This window comes from Drosophila hydei, unplaced genomic scaffold, assembly GCF_003285905.1.
Source record: "Drosophila hydei strain 15085-1641.00,03,60 unplaced genomic scaffold, DhydRS2 tig00000232-arrow-arrow-pilon, whole genome shotgun sequence".
NCBI classification, from domain to species: domain Eukaryota; kingdom Metazoa; phylum Arthropoda; class Insecta; order Diptera; family Drosophilidae; genus Drosophila; species Drosophila hydei.
In genome coordinates, this window is record NW_022045690.1 from 1612668 (window position 1) to 1624336 (window position 11669).

General features: G+C 39.1%; 1 protein-coding gene across 2 annotated transcripts; it reads right to left on the reverse strand.

The window, feature by feature from the left end:
• Positions 1-2843: 2843 nt before the first annotated feature.
• Positions 2844-9369, reverse strand: LOC111601829 (glutamine synthetase 2 cytoplasmic). 2 transcript variants are annotated; one of them, XM_023318656.2, is made up of 6 exons: positions 9283-9369; positions 9140-9214; positions 7354-7526; positions 4205-4545; positions 3951-4142; positions 2844-3891 (listed from the first exon to the last, which is right to left on the reverse strand). In XM_023318656.2, exons 2-6 carry the CDS (start codon positions 9148-9150, stop codon positions 3499-3501), a joined length of 1110 nt encoding a protein of 369 aa, XP_023174424.1. In that variant the 5' UTR covers positions 9151-9214; positions 9283-9369; the 3' UTR covers positions 2844-3498. The 2 variants fall into 2 exon arrangements, with proteins under 2 accessions (XP_023174424.1, XP_023174423.1); XM_023318655.2 differs by lacking the exons at positions 9140-9214; positions 9283-9369 and adding an exon at positions 7671-7835 and having other exon boundaries at positions 7354-7538.
• Positions 9370-11669: the final 2300 nt, after the last annotated feature.

Here is an 11669-nt window from a genome sequence, read left to right on the forward strand (position 1 = left end):
AACTTAAACTAAAAGAAAAAAACCATAAGAGAAATGCAAAAAAAAAACGATTATTATACGAATATGTGTATTTAAGTTTGAGCTGTTTTCCAAGTGCAATAATTAATTCAATTTTACACACACATATATATATGAATGAATATATATATACATATATATTTTTTGCTAATTTCTAAGCATTGTTTTTTAATAATTTTTTTTTAATATGTGTGTTTTATATATATGTATTTTTTTTTTTTCATTTTTGTTAAACATTGTACACTAAAGTCATATATTTTATGTAATTTACCGAATGGTATTCTTATGCAGCAGACGCGCTTCCGTATTGCACTTCATGACAAGACCATATAAATAAACAATTTCTTATGTAGTTCTAGTTAACGATAAACTGTGTGTCACAATATACAATATTCTATCAGTATACATACATCAAGATATATGCATACGTTTATTAAGATGTTGTGCCAACTGCATTTTACTCTCGGTTGAACTCAAGATCCTTTCAAATCAAACCATAGGTACTACAACTAGTTAATGTCACAAGATTTGTTTACGATTGAAGGTGCCAAAATATTACATTTCCTAAATCCAAGCAGAAGAGTCTTAAAGTTCTTCGATTCCAATAGATCATATGAAGTTCCTCTTTCAGTATTAAATATTCTCAATTCAAGTTTCAAGAAGTGCTCTCTTTCTCTCATAACTATCTCTCTATCATTTGAGTTCTATAACCGAGGTGGACAACATTTTAGTGAATGTTTTGTTAATTAACTAAATCTCGACAGAAACGGAAACACAAAACATATTAGTTAATTGTGTTTAAAGTAAATAGCGCACAATTACTATTCTACATTCAACTGATATGTGTATGATCTGCTAGTTTACGTAATATATCTTTTATCACTAAGTTTGGCTTTTGCTTTTACTTTTACTTTTACTTCAACTCAAATTGTATTTGACACAAAGAATTTAACATCAAACTAAGCTCACATAGAAACGCAAAATAAAATTAAATAAAGTACATAAATAAAGGACAAACATATCTCTAAAACATATATAGACACCATATGTATATATATATATATATATATATATAAATGTATCGAATAAACTGCCATAAGCGACCAATTCTAATGAATTCATATTTTGTGCACTGAATTGCTTATGTTTAATAGTTAAAACTGCCTGTCAAATGTTTGACAGGCGCAATCGAACGATCATGTTGTAAGAACAGTCAGTGTTAACTTTAACATGCACATGTTCAAATCGAACTTAACAGTGGCAATTGCTGTTAAATTTAACAGTCCTGTAGTCAAGCAACAGTCAGCGGACTCTTGGCTGAAGTTCTCACTTGTTTTTTTTATCAGTGCATTTTCATTGAAATGAGCTAATCAAAAGCAAATTGCATTTTGCTGAATTTGCAGGCGCAGTGATCGTGAATATTTATATATATATATATGTACATATGGCTTATATAATTTATATATATATATATAAATAATAAACAAAACAATATTAACTATATGAATACATCAGCTTCCATTTATACAATTGACAGTGTTCAGATGGACATCAGTTTTCCTGTTTATTTTATTTTGATAATTTATTCTATTTTATTTTTTGTTTTGTTTATTGTTACTTGAAACACATGTTCGCAGCACACACAGACACAATACACTGAGGAAAATAAATAGCTATGTTTAAGAAGTGAAATTTTGAATTACTGAAAATGTTCGTTTAAGTAAACATAAATGATAATTACATTTGTAGTTGAATACTATTGAAATATTGTGTTGTAATTGTTCCAAAATTTATATAAAAAACAAAAGAGAAAAAAACATACAAAATACCGAATAAAGTTGAAGACATTTAGTACTCGTTTATACATAACTACAAACAAACATATTAAGCGCATAGATGCCGTGGTATATATATATATATATATATATATATATATATATATATATATATATATATATATACTATATGCTAAATTCTATATAACTAATCAAACATATTGTGGACCGTTGTTAAAACAACAAATGCAAACACTTCGTAATACACAATTTACAAAACATAACACTACATATATATACATATATATATATATATATATATATATACATATATATATATATATATATATATATATATATATATATATATATATATATATGTATTTATATATTAACTCAAAGAACAGACGATTCGTATACATTTTAGTATAAATCACATGAATATACAAATACGAGTAAATAAAATGGTAGAGAAATCAAATTCAACTCTGGCTGCTGTTATTATTATTGGGTCTAGGGATTCCCATAGCTTATAGTCCAGTGCAGATTCTGTCTTACAAGTGGACATTTGGAGTATTATGAATGAGGCCTGACAAAGCCCATAAAGCATATATATTCTTGATCAGGCGGGCCATGTCTGTCTGTTCATTTGAGTTTAAGCTATCCGTATCGCCTACACATTACATTGTCCTATGATCGATAAAAATCGATTAGCTGACTTTGCTTTTTAGCGTTGTTTTAATGCCACAAAAACTGCTGAGTTTTCTTTGAATACTCAGATTTATATCAAAAAACGTATATCTATATAACATATATCGTCTAGTCGGGCTTTCCCGATCAAAATGTTGCTTGCCGTAGAGCAGTCAAAAGCCAAGAGTCGTTTACTGTATGTAGTATATCTAACTAGTTCTTAGCTTTGCTTATGAAAAACTCAGTCGAAGCTGACTTAAGTGATTTTCCACATTTCAATTTTCCAGCTTTTGTTGTCGATGCCTTCAATATTTCTGCAACAAAAACAGCCACGCGAAACGCCTTCAATAAAAACGCAAATTTTTTAAATTTTTTTCGTGCATTGTACTTAACTAAGGAGTATATGTATGTATGTTATGTATGTGCGTATGTGAGTATGTGTGTATGTGTGTATTTGTGTATTTGTGTATGTATTGCGTGTTTGTATGTGTGCATGTATGCATTGGTACTTTATGTTAAAATAATATCATTAATAGTTAGGTTTATTTGCCCGTTGACTTCTTTTCTTCTTCTTCTGCTTCATCTTCTTCTTCTTCTTCTTCTGCTACGGTACGTTGTTGTCCTCCGGTCTGGGGCTTGGTGGGTGTGTATTTTTTTGGATATAGTTGGTAATGTGTTGCGGGTCCTTGAACAGGCAACAGTTGATCGATCGACGCACAGCTCTAAACCTACTTCTTCAACGTGTTCCGTTAATGTCTATAACCTAACAACAAAGCTCAACAATTACAAAAAAAAGCAAAAAAAAAAAAATAATTATCTTTAACAGCTGCTTAGGGGGTAGTTCATTTAGAAGTCGACAAAAAAAAAGGAAGCAAGCAAAAGCTCTACGTTGGTTATACATATTATATAGTATATAGTTTTGATTGTGTATGGCTACGTCTATGGTTACTCCGCCGCGGCTTGTGGGCGGGTCCGGGTCCAGGTCGACAGGGCGTGTTTGGGTGCGGCAGGTGCTCTACTCGTCTAGGCAGATGGTGCGCAATATGGCCTCCACGACGGAGTAGGGATCGCAGTTGGAGCTGGGGCGACGATCCTCGAAGTAGCCCTTGCCGTCATCGTTGACGCCGCGCGGAATGCGTATGCTGCAGCCGCGATTGGCCACGCCGGCACTGAAATCGTTGATCGAACTCGTCTCGTGCTTGCCCGTCAGGCGACGTGCGTTGTCCTGGCCCTGCTTGGGATCGTAGGCGCGAATGTGACGCTCATGGCACGTGGATAGCTTGGCCACGGCCTTCTCGATTTCCCGAATGCCACCATCTTCGCGCATCGCCTTGGTGGACACGTTGGTATGTGCGCCGGCGCCATTCCAGTCACCCGGCATGGGCTTGGGATCCAGAGTGGCGACAATCTAAAGCAACAAGCCGTGGCTACAGAACTGAACAAGCTCAAATTTGTTGGGCAACTCACGCCAAACTCCTCGGCGATGCGATGCAAGAGGAAACGCGACATCCACAGATCGTCACCAATCGAAATGCCTAGGCAGGGGCCCACCTGGAACTCCCATTGGGCGGGCATCACCTCCGCATTGGTGCCGGACACCTTGACGCCAGCATACAGACAGGCGCGATAATGGGCATCCACAATGTCGCGAGCATAGACCTGTCCAATGTAGAAACTTAGCTTGGTCCACTCGGCTGCTATGGGCGCGAGGCGGTACTCACCTTGTTGGCGCCCACGCCGCAGTAGTAGGGACCCTGAGGTCCGGGGAAACCGTTCTTGGGCCAGCCGAGCGGATAGCCGTCGAAGTCGAGGAACGTGTACTCCTGCTCGATGCCAAACCAGGGCTGCTCGTCCAGGCACTTGTTAACGATCTCGAGGCAGGACTTGCGTTTGTTCGTGGCAGTCGGGGTGCCGTCGAACTTGTAGGTGTCACACATGACCAGGATGTTGTTGCCGCGTCTGAACGGGTCCTTGTAGATGGCCACCGGATACAGATAGGTGTCCGAGTTGCTGCCCTCCGCCTGATAGCACGAGCTGCCATCGTAGTTCCAAACGGGAAGCTCTGAAAGTAGCAAGTCGAGAGTCGAGATGAAGCAACTGTGCGCTCAACCACCGGCCTCGCCCCTCCATTGGGGCACGCAATGCGATATGCCCATAATTAAGCGTTAATTGGCTTCCGTTTGCCAAAAGCAACAAGCAACAAAATAATAAAAAAAAAAAAAGAGAAACAGTGGCATTTCCTGTCTCGCCAAGACCGCAAAGCCACACACATCTGTCAGCTACTGCTATACATAGGCATTATTCTATGTAATATTGCACTGGCATATATCGTATATCCTATAATAGAATGCAGTTGAATATTTAATAGCCAAGCGTGAATATTACAAATTAGCTATTGCGCACTTGTACATTCAATCCTCCCCTACCCTACCACTCCCACTCCCACTCGCCCAACCAACCAACAACAACAACAACAACAACAACAACAGCAGCTGACATACCCAACCCTGTTCATCATCGCTGTCTATTGTGAACCTGTTAAACGAGTGCTGGTTGTACAGCTTGCATTGCATTTGCAATGTAACTTGAGCTGGATGCGTGTCACGGCGTGACACGACACCTAAAAAGTCGGCTATATATGACGGTGTTCACACTCTATATATATCTATGATTCTGTTCAACAGCTAAAGCTGCGCAGCTTTCGAAACTTTTCAGTTTTTGTGACTCCTAAACTGTAGCTAGTAGCGCAATTGAACAATCTATATATATATATATATATATATATATATATATATATATATACATATATAAATTAATTAATAATTAAAAAATAAATATATATATATATATATATATATATATATATATATTTATTTTTTAATTATTAATTAATTTATTTAAATCAATATTATCATTGACGTGTCACGCGCTCATCTCTAGCTGCCTTTTAGCAGCATTTCAAGCTTCATGTTTTTAATTGCTTGAAATAATTTGAATGTCAAAAGTTTTTCTCCTTTCTTTAGCAACAATTAATTTTAAAAAAATGCAAAAAGAAATAAATATATACATAGCCAGAGAGGGAGGGGAGGGGTTGTGTGCGGGGGAGATATGTAGGAAAATGTTATTCAAGTTGTCAATAGAAAATTTCTATAATTAGAAGTTACTGTGCTAGCAGCGGGTAGAGCGTCAGCTGTTACCTTGGGCCGACGTTTTCATTTACAATCTCGTGCCTAACGCTCGTTGTTGACCACCCACGCACCCCACTCAGGCTCAGGCCACCCAGCCCGCTGATATCCGATTGCTAGTGACATGGACGCCATAGACTAGATAAACAGCTGATTGCCTTGGGCCCAGCGAATGTGAAGTGGAGCCAGGGATAAGCCAAATTGCGGCTCGTTATTTGCCATGCACTTTAGGCCAATTTGCCTGCCCACAAATTGGTCATGCAAAATGCGACCCTTGTTTAGCTAATGCTAAACTATAATCAATTCGCGCATTTCAATTGACATGGTAATTGCTTGTTGCTCGTAAATCCCCAGCCAAATCAATTTAGTATATATATTTAGTGAGAGAGATAGAGAGAGTTTAGTATATATATTAAGCACACGCACAGAGAGAGAGAGAGAGAGAGAGAGAGAGAGAGAGAAAGTGTGCCTGGTCTTTTGCTAGCTACTTGGGCACGCGCCGTCGGCGTGTGTTGTGGCAATAATATTAAGCATACGCCCCAGCGGCCAGGTGTCGCCTGGGTTTTTGCTGTGCAAATTTTGTGTGTAGACGTGTTGGCATACTTCACACCTATCTGTCTGCATCTGAAATCTAGCTGTATTTTGAAATTATATATACATATATATATCTGTTTGCTGGTGTGCGGACTGCATATGCACAGTTATCAGCTGAGATTCCTAATTAGTAATTGTGCACTGCTGCTGACGAGTGCAAAACACACAGAGAAAGAAGAAGAAGAAGAAGAAGAAGAAGAAGAAGAAGACGCAGCAGCAGCAGAACAAAAACTGAATAAACAAAACATAAAAAGAGCTAAATAAATGCATTTGCTCTCAGATGCTTGTTATTAACATCATCATCATCATCATCATCATCATCATCATCATGATCGCTTCACTTCCGAGCTAAAATGATTTGCACTTGTTTTTGTGTCTTTGTTCGACTGTCTAAACTGTTCTCACTGCTTAAATGCGAAATATTACGCATACGTCGCGTTAGCCAGCGAATATGCATGTGAAAAGTGAATCGGTTTGACTTCTTCTCTTGAGCGCGTACCGATGTTGGGCCGAACACGCGCCGTGTCTAATTGCCGACATTTAGTTTATATGTCCATAAAGCAGTGACTGCTCGGCAAACACATTAAAACGTAATCAATTATCAGCGTGAAACCCCTTTTAAGTTGTACGCCTTTATGAACGGAATCGCACTATCAAAATGTCTGTACTAAAAAATAATTATATATATTTTTTAATTCAATGTCTATAAACATTTGGCAGCGCGTCGTGCGCACGTCTAACGTCCGACGTCTGACGTCTGACGTCGTCTGGACAATGTCAAGGCAAAAGTTGCCAAAGAACATAAACTCGGATTCCATGGAACGGCACCGATATATATATATGTATACATATAAATATAAATATATATAGCTTGAATTATGAATGTGATTCGCACTGCTTTGATTGCTACTGGGAATCAAGTTAATCTCGGCGTGGCATTCCCTAAAGGGCAGCAGTGCAACTGATATAACGAGCTGTCTGGCTGACGGCCACTCAAGATGCCACTTTGTGGCTGTGGGAAACTATGCTTAGCCAGCTGATTAGATTGGGCTGGGAGCAGGGCCAAGCCAGCAGCGCCTGGGTCCACTTACCCTTTGGGCTCGACGGTATGAAGTCGAGTGTGCGATCCTTGCAGCGCAGATCCTCGCCGGTGCCATCGATCCACACGTAGGTGGCCTGCACAATGTTATCCTCTAGCGGCAGGGCCAGATAGCGGTCCAAGATGGTCTTGTTGATGCGCGCATTGGGCGAGTCTTCCAGAATTCTACCAGACATACTATGGGTGTTAATGTGGGTGCAGGATTTCGATTTGTGTTCAATGAAAGTGAAAATGAAAATGGAAATTATGGAAAAAAATTAGCCTTGCTGCACGATCTTTCAACTGACACTCGCTGGATTATGTGCGCACCTGTTTGTTGGTCTTTTGCTTGTGCTTTAGTTGTCGGTGCAAGGATGTTGTATGGAATGCTTTGCTCTAGTGAAAATTTGCTGCGCGCGTAAACGTTACTGGAACACGACTAAGCTGGAATGCGTTATTCCAACTCAATTTATAACGACAAACTAAAATCCAAACGCGCACAACATTGTTGTTACTGCTACTACTTACAACAAGCTGAGCGGGCAGTAGCAGCAGCAGCAGCAGCAACAACATTCAATAATAATAATAAAAAAAAAACAAATTCCAAAAACAAAGCGCAAGCGCTGTAGATTTCGTCAACGTCGCAGCAGCAGCGGCAGCAGCGACGCGTCGACAGAGGTCGCAGTGCGCCCACAACCCAACGTCAATGTCGCTGCCGCCGGCGCTGCTGCTGCGCTGCTTTCTACACGCTGTCGGCCATGCGGCGCTGCTCGCTAGTTCTTCTTTTTTCTTTTTTTACTTAGCTGCTGCATGATCGAGCAACGGCAAAAGTCCCGCTGCCATCTAGAGGTGTGCACGTGACATATACGATACGATATACGATCATTTAGCATTTACGATATTCTGTACGCATTTTGATTTACGATCAAAACACTGTGCTGTTGTTGTTGATAAGAGCGCGCTCAAAGCGTGTATTTTGAATTATTTAACGCTGAATCTAGAACTTGATTAATTTAGCATACATTTGGGCATGACGCTGCCAAGATGCCCAATGACTCACACGCATAGCTTTCTAATACTAGATTCATTTGTTTTGCGGCTGCCTTCGGCGTAAAATAATTAATTATTTATACATGAACTTCTGCTAAACAACAACTTGCATTAGCTGTTGTCACGGCACGCGCTCATCTCTAGACCCGATGCTGGCATAGATAACAGCAGAGCGTCAGCTTTTTGCGATATGCAACGTCATTGCTATCGGCTGATGTTGGATGTGCACACACACACACACACACACACACTTACACACACACTATGCTTGTATTTGCATCTGTTCATGACAACCCCTACGTGCCGATATGCGTATGTATGCCTGAGAGGCTCACCCATGGCTAGATAAAACAATCAACGAGTGCTCTTCCATTTAGTTTTGATTATCTAAATCTGTATGTTTATCATCGGGCTTGATTAGTCTGATTAATCTGTGTAACTATACAGCAGGTCATAATTCATTTCAATTTTTGACTGTTGTGAGACTCCGAATATCAAGCATATATATAAATACATATATATATATATATATATATATCATAAATGATCGTTTTCTAAATTCACTTTAATCTAATCTTTCAATCTTATCAATTTGAGAACTGAATTGAATCTGAATTATCGTAACGATAAAATAATTAATGCCTATATATATATATATATATATTTATATATATATATACATATATGTCGGGAAGTGCTGTTATGTGTGTGATGTTATGTTACTATTTATAGAAGTTTTTCCAACTTACGATGAATGCATATTGCATAAGCTTTTATGATATCCGTCGACGTTTTTTCCTTATCTCACGCCGTTGATAATTGGACTAAAATTACGTAGTTAAAATTCGATTTATTGCTGTTAACTGTTTTCTTTTTCTTTCTTTGCACGCACTTTAGTTCAGCTGTTAGCGATTGCGATCTTGACGATATCTTGACTTTTGGCCGCAAATCCGTGTCCAACTGTGTTTAACTGGATCGACGAGCAGTAGTATGTGACGGGAGTTGAGTTGAGTTGAGTACTTGGGCCTATCTATAGAAACCGCTTAGGATTAAGAGACGTTCTTGTCGAACTGCGCACTTCTAGCGGCGATTGATCAGCTTATATACCAGTTTGCTGTTCGACTGCGGACATGGCCCCAGATGCGGAGCTGCGATGTTCGGCTCTTTCTTGATTATATTTATGACGTCTTAACAAAAGCACACATAGACCTACCATGTGCTAATTACCCATTCAAGATTCTCACACATTGAGTTTGGCGCTGTTTGCTTAATTGTCTGCCTTATGCATATCTATATTTGTGCACATTAAACATGTACATATATAAAGTATATATATAAATATATAGAGTATACGATCTGTGTCTTATCTTAAGAACTTTTGGCTACATTCAATCGTTTGCCAAGGCCAATTATCAGAAACATATTTGAAACTAGCATTGACTGAGATATGAGATATCTGCTTTACAATGAATGCATTGAGTATGGCTCGAGCGTATTTGAATAGCTATTAGTTCGGGAGTTAAGATAACAAAAGGTCACTGCGCTTACGCCGTCTAGAGAGAGAGAGAGGGAGAGCGAGAGGTAGAAAAACAACGTTTTTTTTTTGGTTTTGTAACTCGAATTTATCACTGTTCCTCTCTCTCTCTATTTAGATATGTTTCTGCGTCTCTCTCTCTCGTTCTCTTTCGCTATTTATCTCACTTTCTCTTTTTATCTCTTTTTGAATATGTCTGTCTCTCACTCTCTTGTTCTCTTTCTCTATTCATCTCACTTTCTCTTTTTATCTCTTTTTGAATATGTTTCTCGCTCTCTCTCTCTCTCTCTCTCTCTCTCTTTCGATCTTTTTGATTTCTTTCTTTCCACTTCTTTAACTCTACACCTTTTTATTCTAAATCTCTTTTATTCCTCTCTCTTTATCTATAAGTTCCTCTCTCTTATTCTCATACTCTCGAGGGGCCTCTTTCTTTCTCTATCCCTTTTTCTTCTCCTTCTCTTTGGATCTACTTCTGGCTCTTTCTATTTCTCTCTCTCTTTCTCCCTCTCTCTATCTCTTTGTCTCTTTGTTTATCTTCCTTCTGATTTCACTCCTTCCACTTCTCCTTCTTTCTCTATCTGCCCGTTTCTTTCTCTCTCTCATTCGAATCTCAGCCTCATCTTCCTCTCTATCTTTATAAATCGCTCGCTTGCTCTTTCTCTTTCTCCTCCTCTTTATCTGTATTTCTCTACCTCTGACGCACTCTTTTACTTTCTCCCCTATCTAATTTTGGATCTGCTTTTTTCTCTTCCTTTGCGTCGCTCTTTTTCTTTGTTTATCTTCAATTTCTTCTCTAGCTATACCCCTCGCTCTGTCTTTACGACTTACGCCATTCTTCCTCTTTTTCTCTCGCTCTCTCTCTCCCTCTCTCTCTCTGCCTGCCTGTCCGTAGCGTCATGCAGTTCAACAATTACTTTAAGGTCAAAACATAAACTTTTGTCAGTTTTTACACGCGCTGCTTGCCATACAAATTAATCTGGAAGTCAGGCCGTAAGAGCAGCGTTTGTCAGGCAATCTAAAAATAAACGCAAATAAAGGCAGCCAGACGACTGGACGATTGTCCGATATAAAAATACTTAATTTTATTTAAATTCTTAATGAACAATTAACATACAAACAATTACACTGCGAGAATATTAATCGAACCTACTTCAAACTAGATCTAAACCCGTTTTTAATCAAGTTATCGATTAACAAGAAAAATTAACAAAATAAATTGCAAAAAAATCGAAAAGAAGTGAAAACTTTGTTAAGCAATATTTCAAATAATTATATATATAAATAATGTAACAATTGCTTGGTAATTATAACACATTTTTCTCGCAGTGCAGTTAGAAAGAGACAACAAGTGTAAATTATTTTTCTATTGATCGATTGCCGGCCGCCGCCAGTTGTTGCTCGTTTCCCGTTCCTCGTTCCTCGTTCCCCGTTCCTCGTTCCCCGTTCCCCGTTACCCGTTGGCCGTTACCCATCGGCCGTTACCCGTCGGCCGTCGGCCGTCGGCCGGCGCTCACTACCCGCTTCACACTTTTCGTTCCTTGCTCCACGCTCAACGTCTCACGTTACAGTTGATCGTTGAACGGTTCACGTGAATCGCGCATGCGTCCATCGGCATTTTTGTCTCGCAATTTTTACGAGGTGTTTGGCGAGTCTTTTGGGCCTCAGCGCAAATGCGCCGTGTGAGCCGCTGACGCTCGTCTGTGGCGTGGGCCATAAACACGGCCGCAAACTTTGATCGCCGATAG